This window comes from Schistocerca serialis, chromosome 7, assembly GCF_023864345.2.
Source record: "Schistocerca serialis cubense isolate TAMUIC-IGC-003099 chromosome 7, iqSchSeri2.2, whole genome shotgun sequence".
Lineage (NCBI taxonomy): Eukaryota > Metazoa > Arthropoda > Insecta > Orthoptera > Acrididae > Schistocerca > Schistocerca serialis.
Window position 1 is genome coordinate 313630979 of NC_064644.1, and position 21901 is coordinate 313652879.

Below are 21901 nucleotides of genomic sequence, written 5' to 3' on the forward strand. Positions count from 1 at the left end.
ATTTAACCACTCTCACAAATGATGATGATGAAATTATGAGGACAACACAACCACCCAGTCCCTGTACTGAAAAAATCCCCAATGCGGCCAGGAGTCGAATCTGTAATCCCGTGATCCAGAGGCAGCAACGCTAGCCCCTAGACCACAAGCTGCGGAACTCATGGCATATAAAAGTTTAATGGTGAATGACTGCCCTTAAAGTCGAATCCAAATCTGTTGCGACAAAATTTGGTGGTAATTTTGGCATGGGTTAACAGCTATAATGCTAAGCATCCTTTTTTAAATTATAATGCTATATTCTACACTAAAAATTTATATAATGTACCAAATTTCACTCTTATTTGGCAACTAAAACTGATTTGGGGTCAAAACTGGGTCCTTTTGCAGCACAGCGCATCAACCAGACGACCGCCCATTAACCATGGGCCTATAACTCTTGAACCAAAGAACACTGAACCCAAAAATTCTGCACAGGTGCATTTGGGGTCTGGGGATACTTTACTAAAAAAATTCATGAAATTTGGAGGGGGTCAAGAAGAACCTTCTGAGATGTCCGTGATATGACAAGGAATGACCCCAAGATATCAACTTACATGTGTATATCAGAAAGCAAATATCTTCTTAATAACCATATGATATCTACATATAATTGTCATTAATGACATCCTTAAATTTTATATTCTGATTAATACAACATCTTTTTCATTAATTATTACGAGCATTATGTTGTTGTCAGTGTACTTATGAATCAATAAATGTGTAACTATATTTTAGTTACAGTGACAATTTGACTGTTTTACTACTTATGAACTTCTTGATGACTTAATTATGGATCCTTTTTTAATTTTTTTCAAAAATGAGATTGAAAAATATGGAGGGGAAAAAAGAAGTATGTATAAAGCATCCACCCACTGAACATGAAAAGTATAGTTTCAATATAAATGGCTGTAGTCCAACAGTGGACAATGCAGGATGGATAACACCAGCATTTCTGATTTGCATGGTGGGAACTCCCCCAGCAAATATCCTTCATTCCCATAACCCCTGGCTGCTGCCTTTACTAGTCCCTGTTCTCCACCTGCCTATCCCATTTCTTGCTCCCACTCCAATACTACACACACCTTCTATCCTGTCAGTGCATTTATACATCCTTTCCTCTTCTCTACTCCCCCTACCCCATCCATCGCACAGTCTCCCAATGCTACACCTGGCAGTCCTATCCTGTCCCCACCATGTCAGCACTACCATCTCCCCACATCCCTACCTTTCTACCCCTTCCCACCCCTTGGAAGAAGGGCTTTGTCTGAAAGGTTAAATATTTTAACATTATTTTTCATTGTGCCTGCCTGAATAGTCAGTATTTTATAAGTAACTGTTATAATAAAATCAGAAATAGTGCAACATTATTGCTTAATAGTAACTGCATCACTACAACGATATAGTGAGTGATCTCTAGTGTTACTGTTAGGGGGGCACTTGGCTCCATAGTGTGTATGTGCAGTAGTGTTTTGTGTTGTTATAGTTGTAGCTGTGTCATATTAATTGTGTTTGATAATTTAGCTTCATATACGATGGTTAGGCGTAATTCGTGGCAGACAGTCAAATGACTTTATATGAGAACGCCAGCCAGTGAATTACTGGACGAGCTTTCTGTCTGTCAGCGTTACAGAAGACCACAGTTTGAATTCCTCAAGCAGACTGCTACCATCATTCTATCCCACTGCTGAGTGGAGAATCAATGACAGCCTGATGAGAGGTGGGGATCACAGACTGTTAATGAATTTTCATTACTATGATGAAATGTTCATACTCTGTGGTCAACAATGTTATTTTGGTCCAATGATACTCTGATCTAGTTTTCTGGAAGTATTCTGATTTTATTTTTGTAGATATGTTCCAATCAATTGTGATGACAATTTTTTAAACAAGTCACTTACAGACACAGATAAATCCAATTCTATGGGTCCATTCAAATTTCCAATGAGTCTGTAATATCAAATCATACTGCATTCTCTTCAAAAATAAGCATTCACATGAAAGAAATTAACATATACTTTCAAATATAAGTACTGATATATACACATGTATGAACTTGGGTGATCATCTATAGGAACATAACATCTTTAAAACACAAATTCAGTTTTTATAAGAGGAACATATGAAAGCACACACAAGCTGCTTCATGGAACTTTCTGCAATCTAGTTGATACAAATTTATCTGAAATTCAGTTACAGAGTCGCAAGGTGAGAATTACTTCTCTTGCATATCTGAGTTATAAATTATTAATCCAAGTGAAGACTTCAGAATTGTTGTGACACCATATACCGAAAGTTTTGTATTTTATTTTGATGTACAGCAGCTGCATATAAAAATTATTCGTACAATTTTATTTTCAATATACAGTCATAATGTAACCTACAAACAATTACAATATTTACAAATAAATTTGTACCACAACAAAAAATACTTGCAGTCAGTTTTTATAAAACTTCCTTTATTGATGAGTGGAAGGAAAAAAAAGGTCACACCTATCACGACACATGGAAGACATACCACCTCAAAATCTAAAATACAAGTCACAAAATTTATTTAACACTTAGGGAATGGCAATAAGGAAAAATCTCCAACACAAAGAGATCAACTTCGTACTGGTCTTTACAACATTTGATATGAAATTAATATGAAAGTACTATCAACTTAGTGACATGGTGCAAGAGATGCATACAGCAAGTATGAATTACACACACACACACACACACACACACACACACACACACACACAGTGTTGCATAAAACTAGAAAACACAAAGTGCAAGAATACATACATGCTTTGCCTCACTCAGATACACTTAGGTGTCCATAGACATGCCATCAAAGAAGTGCACGCGTGCACACGCGCGCGCGCGCGCGCGCGCGCGCACACACACACACACACACACACACACACACACACACACAGACAGACAGACAGAGAGAGAGAGAGAGAGAGAGAGAGAGAGAGAGAGAGAGGGGGGAGGGGGGGGGAGACAGACATGGGAGGGTGAATGGGGATGGATGTGAAGGAAAAGTCAATGGCAGACATATTAAAGATTATAAACATTCCTTGTAACAGATCCAGAATAAGAAATGCATTCCTATCTCAATAGTTAAATACCGGAAGCATTTTGTAAACATTTACCAGCACTAACTTCTAAGTAGTTCACAGGAAAGATTTCTTTCCTCCATGAAAGAGTGTTAACAATAAATACATAAATGAGAACTTGTTACACAAAGTGTAACTTACATTCATCTTACATAGTAAAAGTAAAATGGTATACCTGTGAATGAGTAACCGATCAGAAAACTCTGCCCAAAAAATGTTTTGTAAAAAAGTAAGTACAAAATGAAAATCTAATACTGTTTCAACAATTATCAGAATTTTTTGGCTCCTTCTGAATATGCTGCCATAGTTTTAAAAGTAAAATAAACTTTCATCAGTATTCATATGTGGCTCATCAAAAACTATTTTCAATATGAGTTCACATGAATTTTCATTTCATTTACCATATTTACAGACCCCTATGCTTCAGAGTGCATTCTAAAAAGAAAATAAATAAGAGATACCTTAAACTGAGAATGAACTAGGAAAAAAAAAAAAATCAATATTTCACTGGCAATAAATATGTGCATATGAGTTCTGATGAATTATCTGATTTAAAATAAATGTCTAAATTAATAAAAATAGCAAACAATATTATTTAAATAAACATAGATAGAAACACCTGCATTAACATTATTGCTCAGCCACGACCAAAATTATATAAAGCCTATATTGCTTTTACTGGTATTTAGAAATATTTATGATAATTGGCTGCTGATATATCGGTGACAGCAAAATTTCAACCTAAGTACTAACTATCATCCCACCTGAGTGATTAAAATCACATAGTTACAACAAAAATGAGGAAGACAAATTAAGAAATGAAAATCTGCAGTTTAACATATCACATATACCTTGTAAGATTACTAAATTATTTGTGCAGCCAGGAGGAAATTTAGGTTTTGTCAGATAGGAAATTAAATAGAATATACCTGAAAAACCAGTTTCCAGTATAAGTGTTATAGGTTCAGCACCATAAATAATTAAAGCACACATCTTTTACCTCTCATAAACAGCCAGAGCTCAAAAAGTTCAACGCTGGTACAACTGAGAGGATTATGTTCTCCTATATCCTCTAACTCAAGAAACATGGACACAGTTCCCAAATATGAACTGAGTCTGTCTTCCTTTTCATGTTTCTTTATAATTAACAACATAAAATTGTTTTTTTTTTTGTTAAATATCTTCAAGTCATTCTGCTCTTCGGCTTACGAGTAGAGAAAAAAAATGGTTTGCGCTTTCTCCGACGATTGTCATCCTCAGGTGTAGAATTTGAGTCTGTAGAGTAGGTTTCATCATCTAAGGATGGCGTCGGCTCTTTTGTATTTTCCCGTGTAGTGTTCTCCCTTGATGTTATCTGGTCTCTATTCACACTTTCTTGTGACGAAACGTCTTTATAACTGTCCTGAGGATTATATTCTCTATAGGATCCAAACTGATCTCTTGACTGCCTCTTTGTTGAAGTAACTATCTTTCTGTGTGCTCCTGATGAGTCAAGGCATGTTTCTGACTGTGAAATGGCACCAACTGAACCCTGCCGGAACATGAAACAGGTTTGTGGAAGAATAGTTATTAAAGGTCACACAAATATTTATTAACAGTAAACAATAAATGAAACATCTGTTGGACATACTGCAGAATGGCAAGAAAGCAGAGATAACTTCAAGAATACAAAACAAGGAAAAAATTATAGAATAGAAAATGCACTCTAGACTGTTTCATTATTGCTCCAATTGCTCCTGTTAATGGTCAAGGTCTGTAATCTACTAAGTGGAATGGGTGGTTTGAGTGAGTTGTTAACATAAGTTTAGTATACTTCTCTAGAATATAAAGTTCTTAAGATTGAGAAAACATAGGCTTGAATTATTGCTACTGCTGATTCTAGAATTAACAGAAGTATTTGTCCAATAATTAATAGTGAAATTAAGTTTATTGCTATAGATGGTCCTGTATTTCCTAGTAATGTTTCGTCTTATCCATAAAATAATGTACCCATGTTTCACATCATGAGGTATGCGGCTGTAGGAAATTACAACTTTTACCCTAAAACTAGTTCACAAACTTTTAGCAAAATTAGGTTATGTCACTTCATATCAAACACAGAGTGGCAGAGCACCACTGTTGAACATCCTTTGCAAGCAATTAGATGCTCAAGGATTACTGTCTGAACATCTCAAAATTATAATTTGTACATTTGTGCCTTTCAGAAATTTATCTTCTTCACACAATGCTGCTGTTCCTCTCTTGATTTTAGCTGTCTCTGCGTATTCCTTTACATGACAGTTTATTACATAGCACTGTCCCCTGTCAATACAGCTCCTACTTTTCCCAAGGTTGTTTTATGCAGCTGCAAACTTACCGCAAGTTAATTGCACATTCTCACATCATTCTATTATGACCATGAATTCACAGTTCTTGTACAACAAATATATTTAATGCAACAATGTAAACAATCAATTTTTGGGAATATAATGTAATTGGATAGATTAAAAATCTATTCAGGAGAGTGTTCTGCTGCCACTTGGTGAGTAGATTTTTTTTATCTATCCAAAGATATGAGGCATGTTTTTTTTTTTTTTTTTTTTTTTTTGAAAAAAAAAAAAGAAGTACCATTTTGAAATTTTAAAAAAAGAGGTACTAAGATATCTCAATAATTTTATTTTTACATGAAATCCTGTACCTTAATCTACGCACTGACACCATTACAGTCTGATTCTTCCTTGTTTACGTTGTGTACTGAGTGTAATCGCGAGTCCCGCCGACTGTGAAGTACGGGCTGTTATAAGATTTCTTAGTGCTAAAGGCCTAAAAGCGATTGATATTCATCATGCGATCTGTGCAGTTTACGGAGAAAACATTATGAGTGATGGAATGGAAAGAAAGTGGGTGAGAGCATTTAAAGATGGCCACACAAATGTGCATGATGAACAACGGAGTGGGCGTCCTTCGGTCGTAAATGAAAGTTTGGTGCAGGAAGTGGACAATAAGGTGAGAGAAAACAGATGCTTTACGATTTCCTCCTTGCGGGATGACTTTCCTAATGTTTCTCGTAGTGTTTTGTACGGCATTGTGACCAAGCACTTGAATTACCAAAAATTGTGCGCGCGTTGGATACCAAAAATGTTGACAGATGTGCACAAAACCAAACGTTTAGACAGTGCATTGACTTTCCTTGAGCAGTATCACAACGACGGTGATGATTTCTTAAGCCAAATTGTTATGGGCGATGAAACATGGGTGGCCTACGTCACACCAGACTCAAAGCAACAGTCCATGGAACTGAGCAAGGGCATTGTTTTGCTGCAAGACGATGCCCGTCTGCATGTGGCGAATCAGACCAAAGATCTCATCACATCTTTTCAATGGGAAACTCTAGAGCATCCTCCATACACCCCCAATCTTGCGCCCAGTGACTACCATCCGTTCTGTTTTTGAAGAAACACCTGGGCGGTCAGCGTCTTCAAGACGATGACGAAGTCAAAACAGTGGTGATGCAGAGGTTAACAAGTCAGGCGGCAGACTCCTATGAGGAGGTTATTCCAAAACTGGTACAACATTATGACAAGTGCCTCAATACTGACGAAAATTATGTGGAAAAGTAGATTAATGTACAGGCTTTCATGTAAAAATAAAATTATTGAGATATCTTAGCACGTCTTTTTTTTTTAAAATTTCAAAATGGTACTTACTTAAAAAACACGCCTTGTATTTAATGACTAGATGAACTCCGTATACATGAACAATACCTGAGACTGACTACTGCAGCAGCCCCCGCCCCCTCCCACTCTGCACACAACATTTTCTTTAAAGGAGGGATAACATGTCAAGGGTGCCCATACCACAGTTTGTAGGCAGTAATTTACATCTAGGTGTATGGAGTATTTTTAATATCTTGGAAGACAAAGGGCAACTTCAAGTAGCCATAAAAAGTTCTATTTCTGGGCTTGTTAAAAACCTCAGTAATACAGGCTTTTAATTCATTTTCTTGAAAGAAAAACACCTGACTACACTATATTTTCTCCTTTCCTCGAGAGAGGGGAGCAGCTGTGCCCCCCCCCCCCTCTTTGCCACTGGATTTAGGAACTCTTGGAACATGAGGTTGACTTTACTCAGTCAAAACCCTTTCCTAGCCTTCCACAATAACCCTGTCCTGCTCACTGAATATCTGAAAATATCTGAGAGATGCATTTCAGTATCTAGTTACTGGGCATGTTAAGCTACATAGCAGCAAAGGTCTGGTTACTTGTGTCACCATGCACATACTAGTAAGGATCTGATAGTTGTGTCACCATTTGGGTCATTTGAATCTCCCCATTTTGAAGCTTGTGCTTTAAAATCATGAAAAGGGAAACTGACTCTCCAACATATACTTGACTGTCATATATTCAGTCTTAATTATCACAACTGAGTCATTCCAGAAGTGCACCAGTTTTAGAAATGGCCCCAGCTTGGCCATTTCTGAATCACATAACTTTTTTTTGAGTAGGTTCAACATTGTCTTAGATGGATATGTATAAAGTTACAGTTTGCTGCCTTCTTTGGTTCCATTTCCATAGCCTCCCAAATAGGAGTCACGCATTTGCGCAACAACAGGCGTGCTAAAATGCCCATTTTGGATACACACCTTTTTGAGCTCGACAGTAATATATTACTCAGTAGATTTTTTTAAAAAAATTATTTAATAGATAAAAAATCCACTCATCAAGCAGCAGCAGAATACATACATAAAAGACGGTTGTAATTGACAAGCTTTCGGAGCCATGACTACTCCTCCAGGCAGAAGCGTTGAAGGGGAAGGAATAAGGGTGAAGGAAAAGGACTGGAGAGGTCTAGGAAAACGGATAGATTTCGGGAAGGTCACCCAGAACTGTTGGTCGGGGGAGACTTACTGTACGCAATGAGAAGGAAAGACAGATTGTTGAGGACTGCATCAGACGAGATTCGAAGACCTGAGAGCTTAAAGGTGGAAGTTGGGATAATATGCAGACAGAGATTACTACTTAAACATCATGCCATCAGTTAATAAGAGTGAAAAGTTAAGTGAACTGTACATAACAGAGATAGGAGGAGGGCAAATACATCTGATGACAGCTGTACTACTTTGAAAATTGCACTGTGTGACTCGGATGGGCCATTTTTAGCCAGCTATAAATTACGATTTTATGGACAGATTCAGCCAGGAATTGGTGATGACACTCAACCATGCTGTCATCTTGTGCTTTTTCTACAGTAGCCTCTGTCCTCCTCTACAAAAAATATATGCAGGAGCAAAATTGATGAAAACATTTTGGTTGCATATTTTTGGGACTTTTGGGGAACCAGTTCTCAACTGTATGTTTTTTGACCTTTTTATCTTGTTATATCTTGAAAGAATATTCTTTAAGCTTCAGAAGCTATATGGTTTAATTTTGGATTCAGGAATACTTTTCTGAGTCATCAGTCTTCTGATTGGTTTGACGCGGCATGCCACAATTTCCTCTCCTGTGCTAGCCTTTTCATCTTGGAGTAAGCATTTGCAACCTACATCCTCAATTATTTGCTGGCTGTATTCCAGTCTCTGTCCTCCTCTACAGTTTTTACCTCTACAGCTCCCTCTAGTACTGTGAAGTAATTCCCTGATGTCTTAACAGATTTCCTATCATCCTGCCCCTTCTTTTCGTCAGTCTTTTCCACATATTCCTTTCCTCATCAATTCTGCAGAGAACCTCCTCATTCCTTAAATTATCATTCCACCTAATTTTCAACATTTTTCAGTAGCACATCATCTCAGACGCTTCGATTCTATTATGATCCAGTTTTCCCACAACCAATGTTTCACTGCCGTACAATGCCATGCTCCAACATATGTACATTCCCAGAAACTTCTTCGTCTAATGAAGGCCTTCATTTGATACTAGTAGAGTTCCCTTGGCCAGGGGTGCCCTTTTTGCCAGTGCTAGACTGCTGGTAGAAGTTGACCTCAGGGAAGATCAGTTTAGATTTCCGAGAAATGTAGGAACATGTGAGGCAATACTGACCCTATAACTTATCTTAGAAGACATTTAAGGAAGGGCAAGGCTTTATTTATAGCACTTGTAGACCTAGAGAAGGCTTTTGATGACATCAACTGGAATACTCTCTTTCAAAATCTGAAGGTAGCAGGGGTAAAACACAGAGCACAAAACGCTCTTTACAACTTGTGCAGAAACAAGATGGCAGTTGTAAGAGATGAGGGGCGTGAAATGATAGCAGTGGTTGAGAAGGGTGTGAGACACGGTTGTAGCCAGTCCCCGATGTTACTCAATCTGCACATTGAGTGAGCAGTAAAGGAAACCAAAGAAACATTTGGAGTAGGAATTAAAGTTCAGGGAGGAGGAGGAAAAAACTTTGAGATTTGCTGATGAAATTGTAATTCTGTCAGACTACAAAGATCTTGGAACAGCTGTTGAATGGAATGGACAATGTCTTGAAAGGATGATATATATATTTAAAACCAAGGATAATGGAATGTAGTCGAATAAATCAGGTGATACTGAGGGAATTACATTTGGAAATGAGACACTTGAAGTAAAAGATGAATTTTGCTATTTGAGCAACAAACAGATGATGGCTAAAATAGAGGGGATATGAAATGTAGACTGGCAATGGAAAGAAAGTGTTTTGGAAGAAGAGACTGTTAGCATTGAATATAAAGTTAAGTGTTAGGAAGTCTTTTCTGAAGGTGTTTGTCTGGAGTGTAGCCATATGTGGAAATGAAAAATGTATGATAAGTAATTTAGAAAAGAAAAGAATAGAAACTTTTGAAATGTGGTGCTGCAGAAGAATGCCAAAACTTAGATGGGTAGATCACGTAACTAACGAGAAGGTACTGAATTGGGAAGACAAGATATTTTTTGCACAATTTGACTAAAAGAAGGGATCAGTTGACAGGACACAATCTCAGACATCATGGGATCACAAATTTAACACTGGAGGGAAGTGTGAGGGGAAGGGGGATCGTAGATGGAGACCAAGAGATGAATACAGCAAGCAGATTCAGAAAGATGTAGGTTGCACTAGTCATTTGGAGATGATGAGGCTTGCAGAGGACACAGTAACATGGAGAGCTGCATCAAATCAGTCTTTGGACCAAAGGCCGTAACAACAACAAAAGTATGTTTTTTATGTCCCCCTTGCTCAATTCTTGATAGCTTATTTTGCTACCTAGGTAGCAAATTTCTTTGACTCCCTTTACTTCATAATCCCCAGTTTTGATGATAAGTTTCTTGCTTCTGTTTACTCCATTCAACAAATCTTGTAATTCTTATTCACTTTCATTGAGGATAGCAATGTCATCAGCAAATCTTATACTGATATATTTCTACCTTGAATTTTGATCCCACTTTTGAACCTTTCGTTTTATTTCCAACATTGCTTCTTTGATGCATGGACTGAACACTGCTGCCCTGATGCCCTTTTTCATCCATGCACTTCAGCCTTGCTCTTCCAGTCTTATTGTTCCCTTAAAGATCTTGTAAATATTGTATACTGGCAGTCTTCCCCCATAGTTCACCTCCATTTATCTCAGGATGTTGGATACCTTGCAGCATTTTACATTGTTGAATGCTTTTTCCGGGTAGACAATTCTTATGAATAGGCTTATGTCCTGATTTTGCTTCAGTCTTGGTTTACTATCAACTGCAACTTCAGAACTGCCTCTCTGGTCAGTGACTTGGATGCATGAGTCATTAAGCTGATTACAGAATAATTCTTGCATTTATAAGCTCTTGCTGTCTTCAGAAGTGCGTGGATGATGTTTCTCTGAAAGTACGATGGTATATCGCCAGTCTCATATATTATACATACCAAAGTGAATAGTCATTTTATTGCCGTTTCTCTAAATGATTTTAGAAATTTTGGTGGAATGTTATCTATCCCTTCTGTCTTTTTTTTTTATTTTAAGCTGCCCAAAGCTCTCTTAAATTCTGATTCGAACACCATATCCCCTATCTCTTCCCTGTCGACTCCTGTTTCTTCTTCTATCACTTCATCAAACAAGTCCTCTCTGTAAAAAGCGGCCTTCATTGCACTCTTTCCGCCTATCTGTTCACTCCTTTGCATTTAACAGACGAATTCCCATTGCACTCTTAATATTACCACCCTACATTTTAATTTCACTGAAGGGTGTTTTGACTTTTCTATATGCTCTTCCAACAAGTTTTTCGATTTCTTCATATTTTTCACGCAGCCATTTGTCTTAACTTCCCTGCACTTACTATTTATTTCATTCCTATGTGACTTGCGTTTCTGTATTCCTGAATTTCCCTCAGCATCTTTCTACTACCTTCTTTCGCCAATCAACTGAAGTTTCTTTGTAGTTACCTTTCTTGTAGCTACGTTTTTCTTTTCTGCTTCTGTGATTGCCCTTTTCGAGGCCTCCATTCCTCAACAGAATGGCCTACCAAAATATTAATTAATTATCCATTCAACATTCGCATGTATACAGAAGCACTGTTATCGGAGTTGGTTTGCTGGCGATTCTGATGAGAATAACTTTATCACTGAACTGTTCACAGTAACTCAATCTCTGCCCTAACTTCTTATTTATAACAAATCCCACTAACGTTATAACATTTGCTGCTGCTGTACATATTATACTATAATAGACTGACCAGAAATCCTTGCCCTCATTCCATTTCACTTTACTGATCACCACTATATCTAGACTGAGCCTTAGCATTTCCTTTGTCAGATTTTCTAGCTTCCCCATCATGTTCAAAATTCTGATATTCCGTGCCCCCACTCTCAGAACGTTACCATTTTGTTGGTTATTCAATCTTTTTCTCATGGTCACCACCTCTTTGGGAGCCCCTCCAAGAGTTCTGAATGAGGATCTAGTCTGGAATCTTTTGACAATGGAGAGATCATCATGACACTTTTTCAGTTCCAGGCCACATGCTCTGTGGATCTCTAGTGCAATAGCATGCATTGCTTTCTGGATCTTCATGCCATTTAGGAGCAATTTCCCACCCCCCAAGGGCAAGAGAGTGTACTGAACCTCTATCTGTTCCTTCACCTCCTTTGACAAGGTCTTCAGCAAACAATGATGCCTTTTTATACCTGAAGTCTTAAAGACGCTACCCCTAAACCACAGAAGTTAATAGATGAAAAACATCTCTCAAAAAGTTATACTTTTCATGGTTATGTACATGCTGGAATGTCACATTAATGAGTTTTCAGAAAGAAAAATCAGTGAAAACTGCTTTTATGTCGGTAAAATACAAGTGTAGTTATGTACAAATCAATTTCAACCAATAAGCAGCAATAAAACAACTGAAAATTCCGAAAGTTACACCTTTAAATCACAGTACATCACAGGATTCATTCTTTTCCACTTTCGACTGAGCACATTGCCAATACTGTCTTTTCAGATTCGGAGTAAATTTATTGCCATGCTGATGATGATACTGTTGATACTTTTATGATTTCGCATGTGTTTTGGACTGGAAAAGACTGGTAGCTGATGCTAGTTTGCAGAAGCCTTTATATATCCAAGTATTGATGCCTCTTGATCTGTTTAACTTTGTCAATGACAACATTTGAGGGATCAATACACCCCCCCCCCCCCCCCCACACACACACACGCACACACACAGAAAGAGACTAACACATTCAGTTTGATCGAACACATTCAGTTTGATCAGGAAAGAAGGTTTGCCAAATGGCACACAATCCCTGGGACAAGAGAAAATAACTAATACAAGGCCTTGGTTTAAACAAGATCAGAGAAAGTAGAGTCTCCAATGATGCTGCAGCATTCACAAGTTACAAATTTGAAGCAGATGGAGAAATTCCAGCTGTTTCAATTACCATATTAAAACACGGGGAGTATGTTGCTTGTACGTATGACAACGCTTGATCGGTGGAAAATATATGTGAAGTTTCTTGGAACGAAATGATGCTTTTTCACCTTTATGCATCCCCATGATCCTGACCTTTCCTTGCACTGGTCATCTACTAAAGATATTTGCTAGATTTCAAAGCAACACATTTTCAAAATCATAAAAGCATCAACAATATCATCACGAAGGCATACATTTACTCAGAAATTGACAAAGACAGCATTGACAATGTATTCAGTCTGAAGGGGAAAAGATTTTATTACAGTTGCGTAGCCTGGATTTTCATTTGTCTTATTGCTGCTAATTTCTTGAAGTTGATTTGCACATAATTACACTTGTATTTTTGTTGATATAAAAGCAGTTTTCGCTGATTTTTCTTTCTGTATACTCATTAAAATCACATTCTATCACGTATATGTGCATGAAAATTAATAACTTCAAGTGATTTTTTTCATCCGTAAGCAGGCACGGGTCTAAAATGAAACTACACTATATAGATTCTGAAGTTTAAGGAAGACTCTATCTAGATACAGCAAGATTAAAAAACATAGATTTGAAATATGGCCCCCTTCCCCTCCCCCCACTGAATAGTACCCAATAATTGGCACCCAAAACATTTTCCTCAATTCTGCAGGTACACATATTTTGATGGAGAAGGACACAGACTGTTGTGCAACATTCACAAGAAGACAGAAGAGTTGTCATATTACCAATTCTTGGATGAATCCACACATAACCCTATAATTTATAGCTGGTTAAAAATGACTAAAAATGACTCTTCAAGTCACACAATGTATTTTTGTCATTTTTGAAGACACAAAGCTGTCACCAGATGTATTTGATAATCCAACCAGCAATATGTTTTCAGCAAAAATAGTTATATATAATTTTTTTTTCTATATTTAAACAACTTTTTGTGCCGAATACAAATATATGGCTAGGCTTTTAAATTGAGTACCTTTCATAAAAGTAAAATTGGCACTTTAGCATGGGTGCAGACGGTGCAGACTTGGGATTCTTATTTATGAGAGGACATGAATGGAACCAAAGTACTGAGCTGAAACTTTGTACATATCCATCAAAGACATTGTGGAACCTTTACATGAAATTCCATTAGGTTCTACGATCTTTTTCTGTCTACAATCTGTAAACACACTCTATCAATGCCTATTTTATTTTTTTAATATTTTATTTACAATCTCCCCCTACCCAGCCTCTCCTCAGCAGCCCATAAGAATTATGAACAAGTGTGACATTTTTAACACTTGTGTTAATTTCAGTAACTTGACTGAACTCTGTCCATCTTCAAATATAGATTTTTTGTTCCTTTTGGTGTACATCTTACATTTTATTATTATTTCCTACATTCTCCTGCCTTTCAATGAAAGAAAATCTCTTCAGCTAAGAATTTAATTGTGATTTTTAATTTGGGTGTGTTGTCAGCCCAACTCCAACTGCTATTATTTTAGTGGGTAGTAAAGTAGATACTCAACTTATTCACAGTATTTTCCCACACTAGCCAAAGAAATTATTTGGCTCAACTCTGCATGCAAGCAGCACTTGCAAATACAGAGACAACAAAGGCATAACTTCTCAATCATTGCACTGTAAAGAACGTTTCATGAAGATTTTTGCCTTTCTCCTTATTGACATCCCTATCACGATAAATGTTGGAGCAGGGCTGGTGGATACAGTCAGAAGGGGGGGGGGGAGGAGGAGGGAAGTCGAGGGAGGGGAGGGGAGAGGGAGGGGGGAGGGAGGGGGGGGGGGGGGGAGAGAGAGAGAGAGAGAGAGAGAGAGAGAGAGAGAGAGAGAGAGAGAAGCGAGTGTCATCAGGGTACACAAGTGTGGAAAAATACTTGAACACCAAACTTACAGCAGTCGCTTCGCTTTGTTTATTACTTGTGTGTGCCATTTCAATGCTGACCCTATTTTCCCCCTTGTAAAGTGTAAGAAATTAAAGTAGGAAGCACTTTATTTGTATTTGTGTATCATTCTTTTCTCCCCTTAGTTTCCCCTCCATTCAAACAAGTGTTTAAAGGAAACAAAAATTTCATAAGAAAACATACCTCTCTGTCACCAATGAGCACATTGGTATCCTGGCTGTAAGATCGTATCATTGAGGACCTTGATTTACTTCGACTTGTATGTTCTTCCGGCCAACTGTCAAAATTAACAAATATATTTAAAATACATTTTACATCACTTTAAGTATTTGTGTCTTACCATCAACACACTAGTAAGAGATATTACTATTCTAATAAAAGCACTGACGAAAATGGCACACTGGTTGAGACATTAGACTCGCATTCCAAAGGAAGGAAAGAAAATTACAGTTTATGGCCTATTTATGATTGTGTTTCATGTCCTGTTATTATTGTGTTCCATCTCTCAATGGAACACAAGCTCAGACTGGGGAAGGAAACTGGTTGTATCTTTTCATAAAGAAATCACATTGGCATTTGGCTTAAGTCACTGAGTGAAAAATGAAAACTTACTAGAGGGTGGAATATCAACTGCTCCTGAATGTGGATCCATAATCCTATCACTGTTCGCAATCCCAACGGAGTGTGGTCAAAATTCTTATTCCATGTTTACATTTGCTGTAATTATACTAAACTGCTTAAAGTGAATAGTAATATGGTTCCTTAAAAAAGACTTGGCCAATTTTCTCCTATGTCTTTGTTCAACCCATGTTTGTCTTCCATATTGCATCATCTTGTTGTCAATGAGGTGTTAAACTCTACTCTTCTTTCTTTCCTTTTTTCCATAAAAGTACAGACCATAAACTAGATACTGTGAAGAATTCCACATATCCCATTATTGCACGGCACAGAAACAGTATCCATAAAGTAATGACCATGAGTGCAAGTTAGTTTAATATTAATGTGAAGTGCAATTTAACTTTTTTTTTTTTTTGTTTGTTCCATGTCTGACATGCATTAGGAATTTGGTCAGTGAGGTGTTTTTTAAATGTTCATCATTAACAGCTTTGATTATACACCTTTTATTACCACAAGGAGATTGTGGATCCTGCTCTAGATTTATTAATTAAAATAATCTTTGAACAAAGAGTTTAGTAATTTAAAGCAGAGATCAAAAGAAACTCTTGTGCACACTCTTGATCATTAATGCGTGTGTGTGTTTTTGACAAAGGCCTTATTGGCCGAAATCTTATTGCGTGACAGTCTTTATTGTTGTGTCTATCCGTGACTCAGTATCTCCATCTCCACTGTATGGTAAGTAGCAACTATCTTTTTCATAACATTTTTGTAAAATTTGTAGAGTTAAGTGGAGATATAGTTATTTGCCAGTAAATAAATTTACACTTTTTCATAAATTATTTTTAATATGTTTAAAACATCACTAGTGACTGTGATCAGTGATTATTTTATCAGAAGTACTAAAACTAAGTTTTTTAATACAATTGTAAATTGTAACTGTAATTATTAAGATTTGATTGTAAATGAAGTCCCGTGCTTCTTGACAGAGTGTAGGTGAACAACGCAAGAGACCCGCACCCGCCCGCAAGGTCTTAATGGAGAGGGTTTGCCGTTGCCTTCCTCAGACCCTAATGGGGATGAATGACTATATGTACAAAGAACAAACTGGGATAGAAATTCCAATTGTTGATTCCAACAATCATAAATAGCTAACTGCTATTATTGTAACTGCCCAGGCCCTGCTATGCCAGTTCAGGGTCTAGCAACCTGTAGCTGTGAATATGGAGCAGCTATGATTCAGTTGCTTTAAACCTATAAGCTTCATGGTGATATAGTGACAGTTGGATGCAAATGATGTTGGTGGTTAATGTGGTGATACGAGATTCATTAATATTTTGTAAGGTGTTGGTTAGTGAACAAAATTATTATTTACGTCATTCCTCATTATTTCAGTAATTTTCTTAGTTTTCTGTACAGAAACATTTACAAATTTTAATTGCAGGTGGTATTATACAATGGCTCAGGAAGAAAGATATTGGACATGACAATGTTCCAATGCTTTTTAAAAAAATCATTTGTGAAAAACATAAAGAGAGTAAGAAATGTGCCTTAATGGACCTGTGTTATGTTTCCTGATATCCCAAAGATATAAAAAATTGAATAGTTGTATGAAGCGGATTGGTGCACTGAAAAATATTCAAGAAAATCTTCGCATGTTAATGAAACTAGTTTCACCTTTAGCTGTTCTGGAGACACTAAATACATCTCTTCAGGAATTAGGAGGGTCCCCTGTACATATTATAAAACTTCAGACGAAGCTATATTCCACCAAAAAATGAAAAACCACTGAGTTGATTGTAAATGAAGTCCCATGCTTCTTGACAGAGTGTAGGTGGAAAAAAAAAATTGTTTGCTAATGCATAGGAGTCCTCAGAAAATGAATGTGTCATTGAAAAAGTCTGTAATAGGTAACCTGAAAGCTAGTTTTTGTTCAGGTAGTAGGAAAAAGAAAGTAATGCTACTAAGTTGTTTGCCTGAATCTTGGGAGTACTAGGAAGATAATGCATAAATTCAATGCTCCCCACTACACGGTACACCAGGCAAAAAGCTTTTGAAGGAAAGAGGGATATTAATAATATTATGAGAAGGAAAGTTGCTACTCACCATATGGCGGAGATGTGGAGTCGCAGATAGGCACAACAAAAAGACTCTCACAATTATAGCTCTTGGCCATTAAGGCCTTCGTCAACAACACACACACACACACACACACACACACACACACACAGAGAGAGAGAGAGAGAGAGAGAGAGAGAGAGAGAGAGAGAGAGACTGCAGTATTAGGCAACTGGAACCCCACTGCACATACTGAGATATATTTGAAAGTCCTGATCAAAAACTGGGAAACACTTTGTCACAAGAAGTTGTGCAAACAGTGCATAATTATTTTTATGGGAATGAAAAAAAAAATACACAGAGTAAAGCCAGGGAAGAAAGACTATGTAATTATGAATGGGCGAAGATGGTGATAGAACAATAATATCGAAAATACTCATTTTGTACAATTTTAAAGCAGCCTACAAAAGTTTCAAAGCTAAATTACCAACAATGAAGATTGGGTTTTCTAAATTTGCAGAACTGTGCCCAAAACACTGCATTTTAGCTGGTTATAGTGGAACACACACAGTATGTGTTTGCACTACACATAAAAACATCAAACTAATGACAGAAAACACTACACTTGGTATCTTAACCAATGGGGAATTGGCCTCTTATAATTACTGGCAAAAATGCTGTGCAACCCAGTATCATTCCACTGCATCATGGGAAACTGTAGTTCTTGCCCATGAAGTGACTCAATAAAAAGAACAAAAAAAGTGCATTTGATGATAATGTGGTTGAAAATATCACTTTTCAATAGTGGTTCTCAGTAGACAGACGCAACTTAGAAATCATGCAGAACACCTCATCAAAGTTCACTGAAATATTTTCTGAAAAACTACATACAGTAGTATTCCATGATTTTCTAGCAAAGCAGCAAAGCTCTTTTCTACATGGAATCAAGGAAAACTTGAACAAGGGCAAATGTGTTGTTATATCTGATTTCTCCAAGAATTACACTTTTGAGATATAAGATGAGGCCCAGGGTTATCATTGGTCAAGTGATCGTGCAACATTGCACCCCTTTGTAGACTATTACAAAGGAGACAACAAAACAGAGCAATTGAGTTATGTCATAATTTTTAACTGTCTAGGGCATAATATTATAGCAGTCTACAGTTTTCAAAAAAAGCTAATTCAGTTTTTAAAAACAAAATTTCAGATATGCAGAAGATATACTACTGTTTGGATGGCAGTGCAGCCCAGTACAAGAATTTTGCGAACTTATGGTTTCACAAAGAAGATTTTGACATAGAAACAGAATGACATATTTTTTTTTTTTTTTTGATCATGGAAAAGGACCTTGTGATGGTGTCGGTGGGACTGTTAAGAGATAAGCAACGAAAGCAAGTCTGCAGAGGTTATCTGACAAGCAAATTTTACTCTGCAACAACTTGTTGATTGGGCAGTTAAAAACATTACACCTGTACATTTTCAATTTTCAACCCAAGAAGAGCACACTCAAACAGAGACATTTTTGGAAAAGCTCTTTAGTCAATCTGTTTCCATAAAAGGGCCACAGAAGTTGCATGCTTTTGTAATGATTGTATCACATAAATAAAAAATCTCCAGAAAGACTGTCTTTGAACGTCATTTATCATTCATGGCCATATTTTGACTAAAGTTCAGTCTTGGTCACATCATGTATGTTTTAATAATATAGGTTATACATGATGTGATCAAGACTGAACTTTAGTCAAAATATAACAATTAATTGATCACTGCTTTCCAAAAATGTTTACCAAAATTCATGGCCATGTTATTGCTGTCTACGACAAGAAATGGTGGTTAGCTTGTATATTAACAAAAGACAAAGATCTCGATAAAGTTACTTTCCTTCACCCAGCTGGCCCATCAATGTCTTAGGCATATCCTACAAAACTGTGGTTATCTACAAATAATATTCTTTGTAAGGTAAACCCAGTAAGACAAACGGGAAGACTGTATCAGATTCCTGAGGATGAAACTGTAAAAACATAAGAAACATTTAAGAAGAAGTTCAATTTTAAAACACAGACTGTTTAAATCAGGTTTTACTAGTGACATTTGGAACGTGTGTATTAAAATTAAATTTGAATGTGTACAAAGGTATATTAAGAATGAAATTATTTATATTTCTGCTTAAATCTATAAATTTTACAAAAGTTTAATTTTTTTAGTGAAATGTGAATTTTTGAAATTTTATATACGTGTGAACCCATGACAGTCCAACTTTCATACTTAGGGAATTAGTTAACAATAATTAGTTAAAAATAATGTGAAGTATTATACACAATTTTTTGAAATTTTTTGAAGATGCACTTTTAGAGAAACAAAATTCATCTTGAACTCATATTGTGTTGTATATTATAGGCAAGTTCATGGAAAATGCTGTAAAATGACACTTCTCTCATCATTTTAGCTTAATTAGGGGAGTTGCTACACCAATTTGAAATTATGGCAGTGTAATGTTTTTTGGTGATTTCAGACAATTATTTTCTAAATGGATCAACACATTTTAATAAAATTCGGTATTTTTCTTAATCTACATGTCTGCTACCTTTCTACCAAGTTTCATTGAAGATTGAGATAGCGAGTAAAATCACTGTGTTGATTCTACATGGAATTACCCCATGACAGATGTACCTTTGAGTTCTTAGGTCCTACACTGACTTTGACACCTCTCATGTACCGCCTTTATACCGTTACTCAGCCTTTCCCTTTTTTAATGCTCCATGAAATCCTGCCTGCTCCATCATGTTACATAACTGTTTAGTACAAAGTGGGACAAATGGCCACAGCACAAAATAATTACAGTCAATACAAGGGGACGAAGAAGCTGATTCTTGCTTGTGGCACCACTGCACAAGTATCTGGTTTAGAAATTCAGTAATGAACTGAACATTAGCACTCCAGAAGCAATTTAATGATTAAAACTGTTAACAAACAATGATCATTTTCAAAGTCAAAACTGGCAAATACTGACAGAAGTAGAGAAGCTGTGGCAGTATAGGCAGATTCATGTGACTTCAATCTACTACACGATGATAAACCTCCAGTATCATTCAACGGTGCATGATGGTGGTATGGTTTTAATCACGATCTCATCTTTGTGAGTAAACAAATAGCTCAGTTATCAGTGAGACTGGCATGTCCTTGGATGCAACACTGTCCCATTATGTGCTAGATATATTCTGCAATCCAGTCACAGACAGTTTAATTTTGAAGGAAGTATAATTTTAAGAAAGCAACACAGAGAAATTCAGCTCTGCACTGGATGAGAGCATCCTTAGTAATGACCCAATTCCAGCATCTGGTGACTCTTTAAATGTCATGAAGCACCCCCCCCCTCCCCCCATCTCCATCCCACAAGGCTGCACATTACAATACATAAAGAGCCTGCCTTTAGAAATTCAGGAATGTTTGGGAAAGTATCTTGATCTCGTCAATAATGATGCTTTTTGTGGAGAGATCATGCAAGCTGGAGAAGATCTATTAACAGCACTATGCAAGAACAAGGAAGACACTCAATGTACATTGATGGAGTAGGTAGATTTGAGCAAGAGGAGCCACAAAGGCTGGAGGCTGGTTTTCCTTTGCAACCTAAAAGTCAAAAAAGATAAAGATAAAGGAGTAAGGATCACTGCAGTGGCAAAACAAACCTACTATAATTTTACAGCTTGAGCCTGATAGTCACCCAAATGCAGTTACTGCTACGGAATGTAACTATAACAGACGCTCGTTAATGCAGTCATTCCTTACACATATGGGTGCCAAATTAGTGGAAGTGCCAGATTATTGAGAGTTTCTGAATTTTATTTTAAAAACATAGAGCATATACTTTACTACACCCAAAGACCTGCTTGAGGTCTAGCATAATGTTTCCTTTTAGAAGACATGATACTGAACTGTAAAGAAAGCCAAAATGTATAGCATTGTTCGACACTGTTGTTCACTAACAACTTTGCTGTGCACAATAATTCATTGTTGTGCACCATTTCAGGTGTGGGTCAGATTACTGAGAGGCTAGACTACTGAAAGCTGGAAGTTGGTGTATTCTCCCTGCTAAAGTAAATGAAAGTGCTGCACAATTCCTTCTACAAACAGTAATATTCACACTACAACCAGTAGTCGCACACAGAAAGCAAGATCAGTAGAACTTGCTGAAAAATAACTTTCAACATTTCTTAGGTCATATTCCTGAGGATAACTTTCTGTAACAAAGATGTTACGAAGACTCCCTGTTTAATATAGAAATGTTATCCACTTACACTCTGTTCACTAAATGTATTTAATGGGACTGGTGATAATGGAGATG

General features: G+C 36.9%; 1 protein-coding gene across 1 annotated transcript in view; it reads right to left on the reverse strand.

Moving 5' to 3' along the window:
• Window positions 1-3016: 3016 nt before the first annotated feature.
• Window positions 3017-21901, reverse strand: part of LOC126412130 (stromal interaction molecule homolog) — a 134823-nt gene continuing 115938 nt past the window's right edge. The window contains exons 13-14 of the mRNA XM_050081572.1: window positions 15070-15163; window positions 3017-4674 (exon numbers count right to left, since the gene is read on the reverse strand). Of these exons, the coding sequence (XP_049937529.1) occupies window positions 4327-4674; window positions 15070-15163 (442 nt within the window). The 3' untranslated portion in view covers window positions 3017-4326. The remainder of the gene's footprint in view (window positions 4675-15069; window positions 15164-21901) is intronic.